The sequence below is a fragment of the Aplidium turbinatum genome, chromosome 10 (assembly GCF_918807975.1).
Source record: "Aplidium turbinatum chromosome 10, kaAplTurb1.1, whole genome shotgun sequence".
NCBI classification, from domain to species: Eukaryota; Metazoa; Chordata; class Ascidiacea; order Aplousobranchia; family Polyclinidae; genus Aplidium; species Aplidium turbinatum.
The window spans coordinates 6,717,489-6,739,544 of record NC_137481.1 but is presented as its reverse complement, the minus strand read 5'-3'; the positions used below and the strand labels follow the sequence as shown (position 1 = coordinate 6,739,544).

The window sequence follows — 22,056 nt, the reverse complement described above, 5'->3', positions numbered from 1 at the left end:
AAGCACACAAATGTGACATTATCCAGCCCAGGGGTCACCAACTGGCGGCAATAATGATAGCTTAAAATCATGGTCGCCAACTCTTATTTTGAAATGTCGCTAGATACACTTAGTTACAAAAATACGTTATGTTTGGTAATGCTACGGCTAGATCAGGGGCCACAGCTCTTCTTAGTGCCAAAGTGGCCCGCATGCAAAAAAGGTTGGTGACCCCTGATCTAGCCGTAGCATAATAAGCTAGCTATCATTATTTTACTATACTGTTATTTCATTGCACGTTTTCTGGTTATACTTTAAAATAAACAGGTGCAACTGGTTGATTGAGAGCTTTTGAAATAAATACAAAGACTTCGACAAAAGCATCATCGCGACTTTGAGATGGCGTCAAGGTTCAACCTAACTCCAAGGTATTTCAATGCAAACGTTTGGAAATTAATCATGGAAAATTGAAAGTACCGTATTGCTCAATCTTTGTTCAAAAGAGTCCCGGAAAAGAGCATTGTAGTTTAAATGACATAATTTTATATTGCTTTGGGAGAGAAGCGATTTTACAATATCATAAACAGATGACTGAGAATAACTTAAGGATTGAAAAGCGTTATTCAAAACAAATGCAATACACTAACAAACTAGCCTACTGTAGTAGTCCGCCCTGATAGCTCAGAAGAAGCTTCAAGATCGAGCAGCCCTGGTTCGAGTCTCAGGGTGTGCGCTTGGGCAACGCATTTCAGGACTGCTCTCCATTCAGCGGCTTCTAGTGAATGGAATAATTCCCCGGCACTAACACTTCAACAATCGGAAACTTTACTCTGTCAATGTCGGTAATTAACCGGCCTTGCGAGAAAAGCCTCTACAAGTATACGAAACTACCAGGAATAAGCTATCAATGCTTGGTCAGTTTGAGGATAAAGATTCAAAACCAACTAACAAACTACCGTATTTGTCCGCCCCGATACCTCAGAAGAGACTTCAAGATCGAGCAGCGCTGGTTTGAGTGTCAGGATGTGCGCTTGAGCAACGCATTTCAGGACTGTTCTCCATTCAGCGACACCTAATGGATGGAATCATTTTCCGGCAATAATACTTCAACAATCGAAAACTTCACTCTGCCAATCTCGGTAACCGGTCCTGCGCCAAAAGCCTCTACAAGTATGCGAAACTACCAGGAATAACCTATCAAGGCTTTGTCAGTCCTAGGATAAAGATTCAAAACCAAACTAACAATATACTGCCGAAAACGTTTGAATTTATTATATTATGTTGTATGTATATTATGTATTATATTATTTATTATGTTGTTAGTATGTTAATGTATTGTATTGTTTTGAATAATGCTACTCAATCATTTGATATCGTTTGAATGTCAATGTTCTCATTCAGTTGGTCCCAAAGAAATAGAGTGAAAGTCTGCAGGCAACTAAACAGTAATAATAATCAAAGCAAGTCTATTCAACCGATTTGTTACCAATCATTTTACAATTTTTATGTTTTTCTTTCAGTGCCATGGAAGCTCTTGCTCGTCATTATCGTAAGTGAAACTGATGTTGCTTACTTTAATTGGGTTGATGATTGTTGCAATTAAAATATGAGTTTGCATTAAGTTGTACATTGACAAGTGGCCTATAAGTGAAAACCCTTGCAACATGATAGTTTTGTTGAACAGTGTACTGTAATCCAGGCATTACCAATTTGCGTGTCTGATAGTAACCTGCAAGGTTTGTCCGTTTGGCCCACCACAGCATTGTGCAACAGTGAGTTAAAAATAAGCCTTGTTTTCAAAGCCGAAATGTGCAAATATGTTGAAAGCCTAAAATAAACGGAAAAAGTTAATTTTTCTGAATCAAAACAGTAATGAAAAACTGGCCTGTATAAAGAACTACAGAAATCAAGTGCCATTTTTTTTTCTAACACAAACGCTATCCCGGCTATTTTAAAGCTTTGATGCAAAAATAAGGTAAAGTGAAGTCATTGTTATTGGAACGACTAGGCGCTTCGGGTCAAGCATTTCAGGTGTTCAATTCCGAGAGCATCCCTTCGACGGAAGTGATTAATTTTCGCTGAAAATTTTTAAATACCAGTTTACCAGTTGTATTTTGGAATGTTAATTGTTTATAAAAGAATATTTTACGTTTTCTGGTGACTGCAAACTAGGCTACCACAAGGTATTGAGAATGACAAACAGCTACATTTCCAACGTTTCGTCGGTCAGAACGATTGATTTTATCAAGGGGCTAAAACAGGTAAAAACTACCTGTTCAACAACAAAATGGCACAACACAGAAACATCCTTAATAAAGTCAGTCGTTTTGACTGACGAAACGTCGGAAATAAAGCTGATAACAATTCTCAACGTCTTGTGAGCCTGTTTGCAATCACTAGAAGAACACAAGATATTATTTTATCATGAAATACCTGGTGAAGCCTTATACTGTTTTTATGTTAATTGTTTGTTTCCTTTAATTAAATATAATATTATTTTTCTCTCTACTTAAAATGTGTTGATTTGTGCTCAAAGGCAAAGGTATCAGACGTTGTACTTCTGTCCACCAGTTTAGTCATACAATTAGTAATTAATGAAATCTAATTATTGTGTTTCAGACGAAGTGACCAACGAGACCAGCAGTGCTAATAATAATAACCGACAATCTCCTTCACCTGTCATGCCTTTTGTGGGAACGAGGTGTAAGTTAGCAATTAAACTGCTTTTCATAATCTTCAACGTAAACATACTGATGAGTGATGAGTCCACGCAAACATGCTGATGAGTTCACGTAAACATGCTGATGAGTCCAGCCTCAGTCGTAAAAAATTAGGGTGTAAACTTTAGGGGGGACGGTCGCTCCCCTGCTACAAAATAAATATATTGCAAGTTTGCGCAAAAATGTTCACTTATTTAGGCAAATTGTAAAAAATCTTAAATTTTTGCGTTTTTAAAAATATATTTGCAAAAATAGAGTTTGGGAAAATTTTGATCGCACCCCTAATATATTTTATTCTCCTACAGCTGATAGGCTAAGTCCAGCATTGCGGTATGGTAGAGTTAGTAACTTAAATTAGTGACTTGCGTTGTTCGTTTGGACTAACGCTCCACTTTGCAATGGAAGACTCTAAGATTAAACAATGCTGATTCAACTTTCGGGGTGTGCGCTTATGGAGCAACGCAAAATAAAGGCAGCTCTTCATGTAGCGGCAACTAGTGGGTAAAATAATAATCCACAGGTAACAAGAAACTTTATTCTGCCCATCTGGGAGACTGGCTCTGTGTCTATTCTATGATTTTAAGCCTCTGCAAATATTCGAAACTGTACGAATTAAACTTCCAAATAGACTCTCAGTCCGAGGACAAAGATTCTCACAAGCATTCAATTTAAAAATGACTTCTCGCGCTTCCAGCGTTTAATTGTGGTATCACGTCGTAAAATATTCGCTGTCTTTCATGGGAATGCATTGATGTCTGAAGAGCTAGAATACCGAAGAACTCAGTCTGAGTTTCAAGCTGTCATTTCTCACACAGTTTAAGCTACCATAAATTGACTTAGGATAGTTTGTGACAAGAATGATAACTCGTTAAATTTTTATTTGAGATTATCAAATATTGGTTGATGTCCGAGTATTAGGCCTACAACTTATCTGTTATTTTTGAAATTCGTGATTTGTAATGTTTTATTGATGTCAACTTCGTGTTCAGCAAAATATAAACTTTGTAAGGATCAGGTTTGGAAGTTTACGCTTATCATTATAACCTATGCTTTCTCATTGAAAATTTCCGTCTTGTAGTTACGTTTGGGGGGGAGACTGGCAGGGGCGCCGGAACGATTTTTGACTGGGGGGGCAAGATTACGAAAAAAGGGCACTTTTGTTTACTAAAAGGCCAATTTTTTTTCAAGTTTTAAGATAAGATATAGCGACAATCCTAATCTATCAGCTCACTATGTATTCAGTAGACTAATGATAGCCTACAAGTGTCCGATATACAAAGAAGGGCATCATGCCATGTTATAATGATGTAACCTACTGTCAAGCCTTACAGCATCCTGCGGCCATGGCCGCTAAGTAGTGCTTGAATGACCGCCGGTGCTACCTCCTCAATCGGCCAAGTTTGGCCGCCGGTCTCTTCTAGCCAATTATTTAATTTCGCAATAGAATGATCGTAGATTAACTGTCGAAAATATGTAGTATCAAAGAGTGACGCAGAATTAGGTTAGCGCGTCATATTCACCACTGTTGCATTGTGCGGGAATATTTGTTATTGATGGAATATATCCATCTGCGATCACCAGCGCTATAAGTCTTGTTTGTAATTCGCGACGTTTATTTTAACATAGTCTTAATTCGAACTGCTAATTTACATCGGCTGGCAATATTGTCGTTTTTATGTCGATTCGATGTTGTCGGACATTAAAAAGGAGAACTAGGTCAGTTAGGAAGGAGAACTAAGTTAGTTGACATCCGAGGGGAAAACATTTTTTGATCAAATTTTGCAAAAATTATGCTCCTTTTAGTGATGTCCTTCACATCATTAAAATACTTATTTTATTACCTTGCCGTCATCGTCAACACATGTCGAACGTTATTTTTCGTTGCTAAACAGAATTCTAGGGGAGTGGCGTACTTCTTTAAAATCAGCCACATTGGAGACACTCGTGCGAGTGTCGTTAGATGGTCCCGCAGTACTGGATTACAATCCCGATAAAGCAGTTATTGCGTGGTGCAACGATTCTATTGTAGGACGTCGCCCAAGCCCAGACTTCAACAACGCTAAGTGATCATTTTTGTATTGTTTCAAGTTTAATTCTATTTACTTGTGCTATCGTTATTTTTATTTTGTATTTTGGCTTCCAAGCACGCAGATTTGGCCGCCGAGAAAGAGCTCCCGGTAGGCCACGATGGTTGCTTAAAAAAAAAACGAGTTTTAAGGCCTGTACTGTGTTGCAAAATTTTGTGCCGTAGGCCTAGCCGCCTATATCTTATTTTGAGGCAAAAACGAAAGATTATAATTAGGCTAAAAGCGAATAGCAGAAATTGTTGTATTGCAAAATGTGCAGTAGCTTACATGAATTTGAAAGGGCACCATTGCCCCCCCTGCCCCTCCATCTGCAGAAAATTGAGGGCAGGGGGGCGGCTGCCCCCCCCCCCGCTTCCGTCGCCCCTGAGACTGGGTTTAGTTAAAAGGCGGGGTTAGTTGAAAAATTATCATTTTTGTAACTCTCAATAACATTTTCAAATATCTACGGTACTGCCACCATGAGTGATGCAGTTTATGAAAACACATAATCCATGTTAGTTTCGATTTGTTGAGTCAAGGTAGGCCTGTTTGATTGATAATTTTGTGTTGCCTTAGCCTACATTCGAAGTAAATTTCTGGCACTTTGGGAAACATCTTATGCGTCAATGTCGTTAAAGATAGGCAGACGTTTGTTGGTGAGTGTCAGCTGTAGGTGTTTCACAACACTAAAAAATAAAAATAAAATTAGTCAAATGAACTATGCTAGAATATTTTAAGAAAATCGTTTGTTACAAATAATGGCGTTAGTTGGAAAAATGGTAGATCGTAAGATGGGGTTAGTTGGAAAAAGTTTTGAAAGTAGTTAGTATGATATGAGTATGTTATTGTGGTATGATAGTAAGGTGTGTCAATTTTAAGAGAAAAAATGATTTTTTTGAATTTCAGATGGGAACTTATTTAAAAATATGTGTGTGGCCGTGAATAAACCAAATCCAATTTTTTTTTTTGATTGAACAAAATTTTGCTTGGTAAATCTTTGTTTGTTTTAAATAGTGATAAAAAAACCACAAATATAAAAACATTTTATTTTTTTCCCCGATTATTGTTTCTAATGAGACACGTGTTCTTCAATTCCATAATACTACGGTGTTTATTAATTGCTAGGAAGTTTTTCTCCCTTTAAAGATCATTTTTCAGGTTCCACAAGCTATTTTTTTCCCAGATTCACATTTTTGAAAATTTTTACAGTAGTTTCTCAATATTTAACGTTATACGCGTTAGTGTTATAGCATGAAGATAAGCATGCTATTGCAATTTGTTAATGTAATTTTTTCCATGAACTAATGTAAAAACATGTAGACCAAAATTAAGTCGCCTAACAAAAACAAATCAACTAACATTAACGATTACCAACAGCAATAACCAACGATAAAATGACAATACAAAACACAAAATAATGGTATTTTCTTGACCAACAAGTTTCATCAATTCTTGTTTTGATTTATTCCTTGACATTATGCGCCGTCTTGCTACTTGGCCCCTGATGCAACCCTCACGTCTTTCATGCGTGTACACTTTTCCAGCTGCCTCAGTGACTTGCTTAACGCACCTTTCAATGGACTGACCATGACAAGGCCACTGTGGAACTTTCATAGGTTCGTTGATCAAGCACTTAACTTGCGCTATTGTAAGCTTGCAAGTTAAAGGTGGTTCGTACTGGGGGATCGTCCAAACAATCTGTCGGACCAGTCGATTAGCTCAATTAGAGATGAAGCCTGGGTTGTACTGAAACATCTCCGAGTGTGTCATCATCTCTTCCCCTCAGATCTACAATCTTTTGTACTCCAGCTTTTCTCTTCTCAATGTATTCTGAGCACAAAAAAGTCTGGATGATGTTTTCCCTGAATGCATACCATGCTGAACGTTTGATGGTTGGCATGACAGCACCCACTACTGTCTTGTTTTGCATCCGGAGTTGGCGCAGAGTGTGACGTGGCCCTTCGACCCAAGAGTGCTTAATTTTAATATTGAACCAACAGGGATAATATACCCCGACGATAAATTCTACCATCATTCTTAAATTATGAAGAGTATTGCCTTCAAGGCCATGATTTGAGATCCATATTCTGCAAACCCTATTTGCTGTTGCCAGCCACATGGAATGGCTCACAGGACTAATCTCAAGGAGAGTCAAATCATCAGGAAGCTTTCCTGTTTTAATGGCCTCGGTAATTTTATATCTGTGAGCTTGATTAGTAGACAGATCCGTTATAACATTTTGAGATAAAGCAATAAGGGGTTCTCCAATGGGAAGTTTAACAAATGAGGGTCTGCTACTATTCGGCTAGTCCGATTCGGCTGGTCCGATTCGGCTAGTCCGATTCGGCTGCAGTCTTTTTCGGCTGGTTTGTTGGATTTACGGAAGAATTTTGTTGGATTACAGAAAGATTATGGTTGGATTTTCAAAAATTTGACAAATAGGAAACTAGCTGAGAAAGACTGTACCCGAATAGGAACTAGCCGAATCGGACTAGCCGAATCGGACAGACGTATCGAACTAGCCGAATCGGACTAGCTGAAACGGGCCATTCCGAGCAAATGAAGTATCCACTTCAAGTGTTGTGGCAATGTCTAACATCTTCCCAATGTCACCTGTCCACTTGTTGTTAGACAAGGTCTTTCCATCGATTGTTTTCATTAAATGCCTTAAGGGTAACTCGTTGGTGTGAAGAGCACAAATCAACCATATCAGCTTGCGTCTGAGCTTCACTTCTACCCAATGGATAACACCACCCGCCCAGCCAGTATTAGCGTTCGTGGAATCGTTCCAATTGCCTGCAGACTTTTGTCAATCTCTTTATAAACGAAAAAATCCACGAGATTATCTGCAATCACTTCAGCTAGTTTTTGTTAGAAGATCCTTTCACAGGAGTGAAATGATAAAAATATCTTCCTCCTGGTTCACTGCATACTGCATAGTGCTCTTCTTTGATGATGCTCGGGAATTGTCTGTCTGAATTGTCTGCTTTTATTAGAACCTTTGTCATGTCTTGGCGGCCGTCAAAGAATATGCATTTAATGTTACCAACCATCCTTGCAAAACTCATCAAACTCTGCATCCAAAGCGTTCATGACTTTTAATTGGGCTTTTTTGACTTTACTATGATCAACTACAAGTCTCTTGTCTTCTTGTGTGATCAATCCAACATCCATAAAGGCAGCAGAGGTCATAACAGCCGCTGCATGTAGGCCAAGACCATATCTAATTCTCGTCATAGCCACATTAAGTATTTCTAATGTATTGTAATTTATTACAAGATTTGCTTGGCATTTCTGTGCTTGATGTCTCATATTGAACATCATCAATGTTTTCATCATTGGAGGACATGGTTTCGTTAGATGATATTGAAACCTCTTCCCTAATTGTTTCAAAATCCTCCACAATCAGTCATCTCTCATCTTCTTGTCGTTTCTGTCTTTCGACTTGCCTGTTGTGCTCAGGTATATCTGGCAAAGCAATCTGATGTGGCCCAATTGATCCGATCTTATTTCTCTGGCCGTTGATAAAAGCAAGCTCTTTCCCTGGAATCTTCTTTTCCTTTGGGCACGCACATATTATGTGAATTTGTATTTTGCAAATATCTGCTGAGCAACCAAACTAGGAACACGGAATAATGTTGTATTTACAATTTAGGATATCAAAAAGCCTGTCAAGCTTTGCAATAAATGCCTCCTTGACTTGAATCTTTCCTCTTCCAAGAGATATATTTTTTGCCTGTTCCCAGCTCAAACGAATCTTTTTTAAGATTGCGGGTCGGCATGTAATAATTAGGTATACAAAACAAAAATTTGCTCGGCCCCATCTTTTCAATAGTTCAGGGCAGGCCCGCAACCAGCAAATATTTTCGGGGGGGGGGCATTTAATTTTTTTTAATGATGCATTGTGACATTTTTATGTTAATGTCCACGCCCATTGATAGAGTGTGTGGCACTACCATGATACGGTTCAGTGGTCATAACTTATGTCAATCACGTTTTTGTTTAGTACCGTACAGCATTCAAGGAAACTAGCCTTTGTAACCTTTTCTCATTTAGCTATGACTACACAAGGAAGAAAATTACGATAATACAGTAATGTGTTCAGGTGATTACAAATAAAATACAACATCTGTAGGCTACGAACTGCATTGGCACGACTGGAGTCATAAATTAATCAATAACATATATTTACATCAACATAAACAAACAGATACATATGAATAAACTCAACACGGTAATTACAAATTACAATCCTGAAACATTTTGTTGGCTCAACAAGTTTTTATGTTTGTAGGCCCAAAGAAGTTGACTTTGCAAATGCAAAATGACATTTTAATTTAGAGCATAATGTCTAACTTTCTACTTGATTTGGCAAGTTCGTTTAACGCCAATTCCGCGCTTGGAATTTGAGTAGCCTACAATAGATTTGCATGAGAGCTAGTCCAGAAAGCCTGTCCTGCCCCATAGTGCTTCTAAGGTAACTTTTCAAGCGTCGTAGACAGGTAAATGTTCTTTCTGCAGAAGCAGTTGTGACTGGAAGTGTAGCCAAAATTATCAAGAATTTGTAAATGTTTGGATAAAACTCTTTTTGGAATTTTATTGTTGACACCGCATCAATCGCACTTGCTGGATTTTCATCACTTAAAATTTTTTCAAAAAATTTTGGGGGGGGCAAATGCCCCCAATGCCCCCCCCTGGTTGCGGGCTTGGTTCAGGGTATATGTCCATTGCCAGATCGGATAGAGGGTAGTTTCTCACATCCTCACAGCTTCGTTCTCTCAACAGTAGCCCATATCTCAGAAGACATCGCAGAGTGGGAAGCTCAGAAGGCAACATATCTTGACCTGTTCCAATAAGATTGCTCATATGCGTCAAAGTCCCTTGTCTTGTACTTTTCGTAGAAGCCATCGAAATATTTTAATCTTGAAAATAAAGTAAAATACAGCGTGATAACAACGTGATAATAGCGTGGTAACAGCAATACAAAACAACGATATGGATTTACAAAAATAGGCATCTGATAGGCGCGGATCTAGGAGTTTTTTTCGGGGGGAGGGGGGGCAGAAAATTTGAAAATCAGTTAAAAATAAACAAAAAGCTAAACAGATATGAACAATTATACTGCGACATATACGATATGCTATAAAATAGACATTAAAACAGCAATTTTCATCAATCATCATCATCGGCCATGCCTGAATAAAGCGTCGGCTACCGTCAGTCTCCACAACGATCGATTGTCCATAGCTCTTATTAGGTTTTCAAAATTTTGGTTTGTCCATGTTGAAAAGTTGTATGAAAGAAAATAACGGAGTCTGATCGATGGATAATTTCAACCATAATAATAACAAGAAATTATTCCCCCCGGGATAAGTTAAGTCCGCCGTGGGACTAATATCAGGTGTTTAGAAGCATATCAAACCATTTGAAGCTGAAACATACAATTTTTCACAAAATTTCGGGGGGTGGGTGAGCCCCCCGCCCCCCCCCATAAATCCGCGCCTGGCATATGATATAAAAAAATCTTGAAAGCTGAAAAAGTATCTTTAAATGAAGACTATAACAAATTAGAAACAATTTAAAGTCTTATTTATATGGAATTGAAGAACTTATGACGAAAAAATGACCAAAATCGAAGCAAATTTTTTTTATTTGTTGTATTTTAAATAAACCTGAATTTACCAAGCTAAATCTTGTTTAATCGAATAATAATTTTGGATTTCAATTATTGATATCTATACACATGTTTTTGTATACGTTCCCTAGCAAAGTTCCAAAATAATTTAAATCAACACGCCCTAGTATGATAGTAAGTAGTAGGCCTATATGCTCTAATCAAAGGTGGGCACCCGCTACTTTTAAAGTAGCGCGCTACCCGCTACCGTTACTTGGACCAAAATAGCGCGCGCTACCGCTACCCGCTACCAATTCACAAAAGTAGCGCGTTACCCTCTACCGCTACTCGGACCAATGTAGCGCGCGCTACCGCTACTTCTTCCGCTACTTTTGTCTAAAATGACACTAGGAAACACTCTTCATTCAAGTCCCTAGTGACACAAAAACGACCTTGAAAACGAATGTTATCATTCCTTTACACTGTCATTTAACGTCTTTATAGAAACACATTCTAAGGGAAATTTATTGTTACGTATCTTTCAAAAACACAAACATTTCAATATGAGAGTCACTTAGTCCTGCCCGCTTTGGCTTAAGCACATCTTTTTCACCAGAGAAAAGTCTCTCCACCTCAGCACTGGAAGGAATGGGGGTGTTGTATTTAATGAACAGATGTTTTAACTCGGTATTCGAAAAGCTCAAGCACTTGCTCATGTCCGAAAAAAAAGGCATCCACAATTGCTGTTTCCTTCTGCACCGACGCTTCACGAGATGGCGCCAAAAGCCGCCAACACATCAAAAAATTCATCCTTGGAGTCGTGATTGGTGTTGGTGTCACTTTTCTCGGTATCAACCTGGCTTGATGTCTCCCGCAACAGTCGAATTACATCTGTCTTGACTTTTCACGCAGTGCGTCAGCATCACCCGTGGAAACGTAGTGCAAAAATTGTAGCTAAGACGTCTTGGAGGAGGGATGAAGACATGATGTCATAACGCATTTCTTGTCGTTGAAGCACTTGTTGAATCGTTTCTTCACCCCTTCAAGGACTTTTACTCTCAACTCCTCACAGGTCACAAGATCACTGATCTCGGTCAACTTCTTAGCGCAAATTGTAATGGTTGAAAGCAAGACTCCGTAATACGCCTTGGACTCGCCCTGGAGAATGTCTAAAGCTTGACAGATAGGCTTCATCACACGAAGATATTCGTTGAAGAAGTTGACGTCAGCTAACTTTACTTCGGCTATTATTAAAATTAACACTATCGATTTCATACTTTGATCGCATGATCGCAGCTCCACACCAGAAAACGAGATTCCTAAAAGACCGAAACTTTGCAACCAAACCGACTATATAGGCTATATAATATAGCTGCTTGAGCTTGACCACGCCAGTGTTGCGAAAAAAACGAGTATTTTTTTCACTTTAAATTAAAAAGTAGCGGGTAGCGGGAGTGCGACTGAAAAAAAGTAGCGCCTCTCCCGCTACCGCTACTTTGGAAAAAAATAGCACCGCTCCTGCAGCCGCTACTCCAACTACAAAGTAGCGCCGCTATCGCTACTTTTACCAAAAAAGTAGCGCTCTACTGCCCACCTCTGGCTCTAATGTAGCCTAGCCTACTTGTTTTTAGCAGACATTCTGGTAAAATTTTAGTTTGAATACCTTGGAAAATGCTATGTGTTGCTACGGTAGGCTATCATTAGTTTTTACAATGAGCATATTAAAAAGTGCTATTTAGGTGATTAAGTGTAGAATTTATTGTGTTTTGATTTCAAAGCAATTAGGCTAAACGTATTTGCTTACAACCTGATGCAAATATTTGGTAGTTTAAAAAAAGTATCCAGTTAATTAGTGTGTCGTAAACTGACGTTTTTCACCTAACCCCAGGCATGGGATTAGTTGGAAAATATTAAAAGTTGAAATGACTAAATACTTAATTTTGCTTGTTTAAAATAGGACATCATAGGTGATAATTTAAGCCGCTTTAAGTGGTCAGGTTGTGCATCAATTGTTTTAAATTTCACTTTGAAAAAAAAAACTTTCCAACTAACCCCAGTCTCCCTATTATTATATCAGGTTGCTAGAGTGCTGGTAAAAGCCCTGTTTCTGCTGTGGTAATTTCCAAACGTTTTTTCGTTTTCTGAATTAGTGAACATAAATTCTATCGATTTTGGAATGTGGGAAATCAACAGTGAGCGATCAGTTTGGCAGCCCTTGTTTTTGATGTTTGTTGTGCATTTACTGGAAAACGCAGAACAACATCTTGCATCCAGTGACGTATCTGAAAACAGCCAGGTTCGGTAGCTAATGTTTGGAAACTAATAAGGTGTGGCAACTAATTTTTCAAAGATTGAAAAACGGCCAAGAGGTTGATATGCGTCAGCGTTGGTTTATCGTCCAACTTCTTGTAGCCTAGTATAAGCCTACCACTTTGAAAATAAACAATTTTAATTTAGATTTGTTGCAGCGCAAGCGAACAATAGTGACAGAAACGGAGGCCAGCAGTCATCATCATCATCGAATGTTGCGCCTTCAACTGCAATGAGGGGTGAATGCTTGTATTTTTAGAAACTATTTAATAATGGTAATCTATATCGTCGGACTAAAAAAGTCTTCTTTGAAAACTAATTGCAAAAACATGTTGAGGCATTTTCGTGTTCTATCATTGTCGTACTTGTTTCAAAGCTTGAAATCTAGTACGACAATGGAGGAAAGTAGAGGCATAGAACCATTACCGTATGCCTGGTAAATCGGATTGACAATTTAAAGTTTTCGCTAATATTGGGAGTGTTGTAAACTACTTGTAAATTATCTCATTCATCACATAGCCTACAAGCCAAAGAAAGAATTTTTTTTGAAGTTTGCTGCTGTTGTCAATCACTTTTTCCTATGTGGTCAAGCAAAAGCGTGATTTGCGGTTGTAACACCAGTTTATCTAACTTATGTTATTTTAAGAATCTATTTAGTCTGGGAGCCTACGACAGAAGATTTCACCCCATAAGGTACAAAAGGTTTGACCCCTTGAAGTTACTGGGGTCAACCATGTCACTCACAAAAAGTATGGAAGATTGACCGCACCGGGTGGATCTGGACCCTAGAGCCCCCTAAAAAGCCCAAAAAGGGGGTTAATTTCACCCCATAAGGTACATGGACCAAACTTGGTGAAAACGAAGTTCTATGTCAAGACATCACAAAAATATCAAATCTAACAGTATTTTCGAGTGGAAAGGTGATGTAAGACCCCCCCAAAAGTGACCCCCCAGGGGGTTAATTTCACCCCATAAGGTACATGGACCAAACTTGGTCAAAACGAAGTCTTATGTCAGGACATCACAAAAATATCAAATCTAACAATATTTTCGGGTGGAAAGGTGATGTAAGTTGCCTTCAAAGTGACTTCCCTTAATGTGACCCCCTCGGAAGGTTTATTTCACCCCATAAAGTACATGGACCAAACTTGGTCAAAATGAAGTCTTATGTCAGGACATCACAAAAATATCAAATCTAACAATATTTTCGGGTGGAAAGGTGATGTAAGATGACTTCAAAGTGACTTCCCTCAATGTGACCCCCTCAGAAGGTGTATTTCACCCCATAAAGTACATGGACCAAACTTGGTCAAAATGAAGTCTTATGTCAGGACATCACAAAAATATCAAATCTAACAATAGTTTTGGGAGGAAAAATGATGTAAGACTCCCCCAAAGTGACCCCCAGGGGATTAATTGCACTCCATAAGGTAGGCTACATGGACTAAAGTAGGTTAAATCGAAGTCTTATTTCACGGCATAACAAAAATATCAAATCTAACAATATTTTCGGGTGGAAAGGTGAATAGGTGATGTAAGATGCCTTCAAAGTGACTTCCCTTAATGTGACCCCTTCGCAAGGTTTATTTCACCCCATAAAGGGTGAAGGCAGCTTTTAGCCAATTATGGCAGCTTTTTACCCATTAGGCAGCTTTTAGCCAACTCGGACAAGACAAAAAAATTAGTGAAGACACTATCATCGCAATAGAGAACTTTGTGTGTAACATGTACAAAAACAAGAAAATTAATTATGTCAACGAAGTCCGTTTACAAATGGATTTAGACAGCTAGAAACCCAAAAAAGAAAATGAAAGAATGTCATGCATACCAGAAGCTACTGTAGATAGTATAGTACTCTACCACTTTGTTCACGAGTACTTCTCCAGAAGACAAGGCGCACACATCTCATCACAAGACGGTGGTTATCTTCAACTAGAAGTGAACAAGCAGCAACATCGCTGCTAGAGTACGGCTGGAAAGAAGAAGGAGGTTGTTATAAAGTGGTGTGGTTTGAAGGTAAAGCTTCACCTACATCTTTAGATGTATCTGCGTGGAATCTGATCTCATCCAGAAAAGTCAAGAAGAAAGTAAACAGCATTGGATTTCGCTTGGGTTACCCTTTATAAATATAAAACTTTCTCCTGGTCTATCCGTCATTTACTTTCTTACTGTAAACATTAGCCAATAACTGGCTGTAAAGTTTCGTTTTAGGAACCTGTAACCAATAATTTCTGCAATCTTGAGAAAAATGCCTGGGTGCACTAAATAACTAATAAATGTTGAACTTTTGCAGTTAATAATAAGTTGCAATGTTGCATTGTTCGAAGAAAAATAGACGTCTGTAAAAGATAATAAAATTATTATTGTATGTTACGCATACCTGTAGTGCCAGTGGCGTATTTAGAAAGTTTGTTAGGAGGGGGGCCAAGACATTGTGTCAGTCAGCCGCATAGCGGCTGGAGGCCAATAGGGGTAGTCTCAACGGAAGTACATGGAAAACTCAAATTTGGTGAAAATGGTTGTTAATTGTTTCAAATTTTTTCTACTTGGGTAAAAATTAGACTTGTTTGATCCTTTAAATAGGTGGAGTAGGCTATACCAAAATGTCATATGATGCGTCAGAATGGGGGGAGAGGGTTAGCTGAAGCCGTCAGATAGGAGGGGAGGGGGTCCAAAATCAAGAGCGAATCCGCAGAAGTAAGTTACTGTTCCAATCAATGAACCAAAAAAAGATATCAAACACTTCAGAACATAAACAATAAGTTAGTCCTTCCGACCTCGAACACCTTTTGAACATTCTCGGCGATTCGCAATGACAATTTACAGTTTAATGCGATGGCTGCGCTTGGCAAATATATCAATGACTGCATCATACTCGAGTATAATATCCTTGTTTAAATACATCTGAGCTAGTAGACCATCCAAACGTGGCTCGGTCATGGTCGTGCAGTAATAATTTTGCAGGTACTTTAGTGAACTGAAACATCGCTCATTGGAGGCAGTTGTAACTGGAAGCGTAGCGAAGATTCGAAGTAATTTATGGATAATTGCCGAGTTATTCAACAGCTTGACACGCATCCACAAGAGTCGCATGCCTTTTATCCACAGAAATTGCAAGCCGATTCGCTCTTCGTAATTTAATAGTAGCTGCAAAGCAATTGCTTGGTTCAACATCCAGCATTTCATGGTAGGCATGGTAGAAGTCGAAAATCTCGTCGATCGGGCAGTCCTCATCTTCATGAATCAATGAAGGCAGATATATCATGTGCTGACTTTAAAAGCTAACGAGCAGTGCTCATTAAATCTCTCGTGAATTTATGCCATGCAATTGTGAAGAAAAGGAAGAAAAACTGTTTGTTTGAAATAGATCTCAGCAGTTTCAGCTGGAATGTTCGGTTAATGTTGTTGTCTAGGTGCTCTCCGCGGCATTCGGATTTCTTTGCCAAAAACTGAGCAAGTCTTGCCAAAAAGTTGGTGAAAAAGCCTATTATCGCCCCTTAGGTCTTGTGACACAGTTGCGCGGGATGAATCATCCAAGCAATTATGTCTTGCGCTACAACTTTTTTTTGCAAAATTTATGATTTTTTTTTACCTGATCATTAGGGGGAGGCCATCGCCCCTTATCCTCCCCCCTAAATACGCTACTGTTAGTGCATAATAGCAAATGTTTCGTACAGTCTTTATTTCTCTGTATATAACAGGAGAATTGTATGAATCTGAAGAATAAGACGAAGAAAGTGAAAGCGACAGCAGTGACAGTGAAGAATAAAGAAACGACCGTTTACATTTACGCAAACAATCTCTGTTTATGAATGAACAGTTACAACAACTGATTGGAGACATGAAGCAAATGGCATTATACAAAAATTTACTACATTGGGTTTATTGGGTTATTTATTGTAGCAGCTGGAAAATGTTCATTACTGCCTGAATTGACGTTCCAAATGATTCATTTCGAAACGTTTTGATTTGGATAGTCAGTTGTTCGATTAAGTCAACATTTAGTGGTCGTATCAAGATCTTGGATCAATTTTCTGGCTACTGTAGCCTATATGCTTCTTATGTACTTTCTGTTTTTGGTGTTACAAAGCCATGTATTGTCATGTCCTGTTGCCTTTTTTCGATTGACTGAATATGATTTATACAAAAACTTATTGTAAAGTAGGCTATAGTTCCATTTCATGCATCATGGGACAGCTTGTGAATGTATTTCACCAAAACCTATATAAAAATATTTTTAGATTTAATCCATTCGTACTGTCCTGGCATAGCACTTCCGTTACACCAAGGTTGGTTCGAGTAAGGGATGAAGTAAATTAAACCAGAAGGAGATTCACTTTTGGGTAGGTCTATCACCTTCCCAACTGAGAGTATTGTTAGATTTGATATTTTGTGGTGTCCTATAAGACTTCGTTTTGACCACGTTTGGTCCATGTACTCTATGGTAAAATAAACCCTCTGGGGGTCACTTTGATGACATCTTACATCACCTTTCCACCCGAAAATATTGTTAGGATTGATATTTTTGTTATGCCGTGAAATAAGACTTCGATTTAACCTACTTTAGTCCATGTAGCCTACCTTATGGGGTGCAATTAATCCCCTGGGGGGTCACTTTGGGGGAGTCTTACATCATCTTTCCTAACAAAACTATTGTTAGATTTGATATTTTTGTGATGTCCTGACATAAGACTTCATTTTGACCAAGTTTGGTCCATGTACTTTATGGGGTGAAATACACCTTCTGAGGGGGTCACATTGAGGGAAGTCACTTTGAAGTCATCTTACATCACCTTTCCACCCGAAAATATTGTTAGATTTGATATTTTTGTGATGTCCTGACATAAGACTTCATTTTGACCAAGTTTGGTCCATGTACTTTATGGGGTGAAATAAACCTTCCGAGGGGGTCACATTAAGGGAAGTCACTTTGAAGGCATCTTACATCACCTTTCCACCCGAAAATATTGTTAGATTTGATATTTTTGTGATGTCTTGACATAAGACTTCGTTTTGACCGACTTTGGTCCATGTACCTTATGGGGTGAAATTAACCCCCTGGGGGGTCACTTTTGGGGAGGTCTTACATCACCTTTCCACTCGAAAATATTGTTAGATTTGATATTTTTGTGATGTCCTGACATAGAACTTCGTTTTCACCAAGTTTGGTCCATGTACCTTATGGGGTGAAATTAACCCCCTTTTTGGGCTTTTTAGGGGGCTCTAGGGTCCAGATCCACCCGGTGCGGTCAATCTTCCATACTTTTTGTGAGTGACATGATTGACCCCAGTAACTTCAAGGGGTCAAACCTTTTGTACCTTATGGGGTGAAATCTTCTGTCGTAGGCTCTCGGTCTAATTGTATTGTAGGCTATATGTAATCTATATTTGTAACTTGTATGTTCTATTTGTAATCTTATTTTTCTACGAGGTTACCCCTTTCGAGATTGTGTTTTATTGAAGAAGTTGTTTCGTGCTTGCTTTTTACTGTTTTCTCGGTAGTAGGCCTATCTGGTAAACAAGATCTGTTTTTCAAAATATTAGCGTCTGTAGACGTTGAATCAATTAAAAAAAGAACTGATTTACTAGCTAGTCTTTGATATGATTAACTTCATCCTCTTGTGGCTTATTTTTGATTGTGCAAACCTTTGCATATGGAAGTGAAACTACTATTTTTTATTCATACAGGCTTGAGCCTTCAGCAAGTGAAAGTGGACACTGATCTCGCAGAAACTCAAATCGAAAAAACTTTGGAGTTGCCAGGTATGGTTCTGATTAACCAAACCCAGATTTGAAAGTCTGGATTTGCTGAACAAGTAGGCTACAATGCAAAGAGAGAAAAATCGTTTCGAAAAGGTGTCGTCAAAAGTAATAAAAGTAAGTCTATGATAAAGGGTCAGTATGATTAAGTAAGAAGTCATTGTTATTATGCCCTATATGATATCCTGTTATAAAAATAACAAATGTTGACAACATATCACCTTCATAAAAAAGACGAAAAGCAAACATTTCAAACGCAAACACGATCGAATGATTTGTTAAAACACAACATATGATAAATAGCCAAATACAGAAGTTTGAGTTAGTTTCTATATTTTGATACGGTATGTGTTTATGTTTTTAGCAACAATTTCAAAGTATATCGACGAAGAAAAGTATGAAGAGGCTTATGGACTAGTCAAAAAGTTGTACAAGCTGGGTGCCGCAGTTAATTTTATTTCGGTGCTTGTTAATTTCTATGTGAGTTTAACACAAACTGATCGGCCGGAAAAAGCCTGTAAAGTCAAGAATGAAATTCTTGCCACGCTTCGCGACAATTTGGAGCCTGATCCGGTAGATATCCAAAACTACGGATTGCGACTACAAAGAAAGAAGCGTTACTCTGAGGCGATTTTATTTTTTCAACTTGCCGGCAATTTGCATTTGACTGATTCAGATAACGAAACCGAAGCTACGAATGGAATCGGTGTGTGTATTATGGGACAAAGACAAGCGACGATTGAATTATTGCAAACAAAAAGTGCGTCAAAGCTGCTGATTAAAAAGCATGTCATTCCGGAAATGCACAATCTGAAAAACAAAGCTACAAAATTGAGTAATGTTGACAAAAGGCAAACATGTGTAATGGAAGCACTTTGGCTTCATCATATCGAAGTCTGCGAAGGATTAGTTGGTAACATAGAAGGTCGGATAGCTACAATAAAAGAAGCGACACAGAAGATGCGCAAAGTGTTCAACAACGAAGCAGCCAAGTTTCAATTGTTCAGCATCCACCTTCACAACCTGGGTACAAGTTATTTACTCTCAAACCGTTTTGCTGAAGCAAAAGAAACTCTTTCTGAAGCTGTGTCTGCAATGAGGAAAGCCGAAGACTATGCAACCGAAAGTGAACGAAGAAAAGACCTTCTTAGAGCTGAAACGTGCCTAAAAAGCGCCTGTGATCAATTAAGATCGAACCAGTGACTCGACCAACATTGTTCTTTCATAAAATGAAGTATGATAGTCTCTGAATAGTTTATAGTTTCACATTGGTTTGGCTTTACTTATATTGTGATGTCGCACTATTCTGTCGATCTTGCAAGGCCGGTGCGCTGGGCAATATTCTTTTTTGATGTTTTAGTTCAGCGGTCGGCAACTTGCGGCTCTTTTATCTCTGCGCTCTGGCTCACGCGGATGCGCTATGCAATGAAGTTCAGGAGCAGAAATCGTATTAACTGCGTGAAATAAATCATTAAAAGAATATGTGTATGTTTATATCTGACGATGAACCGATTAGTCGTGTTTCCCAGTCATGTTAAAAGTTGAAAACTGTTGGAATGGTAAATACAAATCAGTTCTACACGGTGCGGCCGAATTACTCGAACAAAAGGCTTCCTGTAAGCGGTAGGTTTTTGCTGTAAGCAGTCAGTTAGGTCAGGGGTGGGCAAACTACCGCCCGCGGGCCGCATGCGGCCCGCAAGACCATTTTATGCGGCCCGCCGGCACTAGCAGAAACTCCTACTCATCACTTATTGTTTTGATTAAACAGGTTACATGACAAAATATTATTCCCTTTACGAATGTGTTTTTCTCTTCACTTTCAGTGCGTAAACACATACACGTCAGTCGCGCATGTATTGCAACATGCTCTCACGCATTGTTTGATTCGATTGTTTGATCATAAAATACGGTAACGGCTACCGTAGGCCTACCAGTACTTCTACTACTTTCCTCCTACGACCTACATACATATGCGAACAAGCATTTTCTTGTTTAAAAATAAACAAGTCGAAGAACAGGTCTTTGCTATGACAGACACCAACTTGCATGATGTTGTGAGGTATATTTACCCAGCAAACTTGCTCCCAATTTGCAGAAGATTGTGAAAAACTGTGAACAGTTGCACAAGTCTCATTAACTTTTGTGATGATGATTGCATAGCTTTAAACGTAACTGAGTGTGAAATACAAAAATTGTGTTTAATATGAATATGCGTTTATTTACACAGCGGATAAATTTTCCAACTTTGTAATGAGAGTGTGTGGCCCCCCGGCTGCAACATTTTTTCAAATGTGGCCCTCAGTACAAAAAGTTTGCCCACCCCTGAGTTAGATGGTACGGCTCCGGGCAGGTTTTAGTTTAATGGAGACGAGACCAAATGGCTCTTTCAATGCTAAAGGTTGCCGACCCGTGTTTAGTTACACACTGTGCTCTTTATCATTATGACCTAGACATGAAGTAGTGTTCTTCATCCCAGACACTGACTCTCTACAGAACCCACCGTGGAAAATCAACATTGGAACACAGAAATTTGTTTTATTTTATGTAATTTTGCTAACATGCATAATTATTTTATTACTGTTGTTCTCTTTACTGTTTAAATTGTTGTGAAGGTGTTGCGACCTTATTAATTATCCTATGACACCTTTTTGCTTAATCATGCAGGCTATCTTATTTCGGTCTCTGTCTAGTCTAAACGTTGACGTTTGGTCGTTTCTATATATTTATCTCTATAGGTACAACTGCTGTATTGGTCTTGTTCTTTGTTGGTCGAAAGTAAATTTCAACCGAAGCGATAGCCTACTGACCTCCTTTTTGTAACGTGGTCTATTGGTAACCTAATACTTTTTAATGCAAAGTTTATTTCGGCATGTCTATATTGACGATATTAGGCTATACCTTACCTCTACAGCCTGTTTCGACTTTTACTGGGTATCATCAAAAGATCCTTATTTTATGTCTGTAGCTTTGTAATTTCAAACCTTTGTATACTGCAATTTTAAAATTTGTTTTTCTTCCACTATTAGTTGTGGCCTTGTGGTCTTCTTTTGTGTGTGCATGGCATTATACTGTAACAGCTCATCGCCCTTGGGTCGATATTTGTATTTCTATTGTGGCAATAAAATTGGTTGTATTTTATTTGCTATGCGAATAGTAAAAACTGTGGCTATCGTTTTTAGTAAAAACATAACAGCTATCGATATGAAGAGAACGAAATTCTAGTTGTTCATAAAGTAACTGACAAACATTAATGTTGCCACTCCCTTGTCATGGAAAAGTACTAGATTTGACTGAAAAAACACTAGATTCACAAAAAAAACACTAGTATCATAAAAACACGATCATTTACATGCATAATAATCGTGTTTTTTTATTTACGCCTATTGCGATAACATACATAACACTGCGATCACAGATGCGATATAACAGACGACAGGAAGCAGCGAAGTGTCATATAGTCTTCGAGTCAGCTGCTCCCTAATGTACAAAAATGACAGCCAATGGCGTTAGTGAGTGTTAAAAGTCCTTAAAATTTCAAAATAGAACTGAATTTCCTTGAAAGTGAGAGCCCTCAAGTCATAGCCGTAGGAGAGTGAAACATTTTGGG

General features: G+C 38.5%; 1 protein-coding gene across 1 annotated transcript; it reads left to right on the top strand.

Annotated features, from left to right (window-relative positions):
• Positions 1–288: 288 nt before the first annotated feature.
• Positions 289–21,587, top strand: LOC145778800 (uncharacterized). The gene is made up of 6 exons (XM_082590383.1): positions 289–407; positions 1,500–1,528; positions 2,599–2,682; positions 12,848–12,928; positions 18,378–18,452; positions 18,814–21,587. The coding sequence occupies exons 1-6, from the start codon at positions 379–381 to the stop codon at positions 19,650–19,652; spliced, it is 1,137 nt and encodes a 378-aa protein (XP_082446509.1). The 5' UTR covers positions 289–378; the 3' UTR covers positions 19,653–21,587.
• The last annotated feature ends 469 nt before the right edge of the window (positions 21,588–22,056 follow it).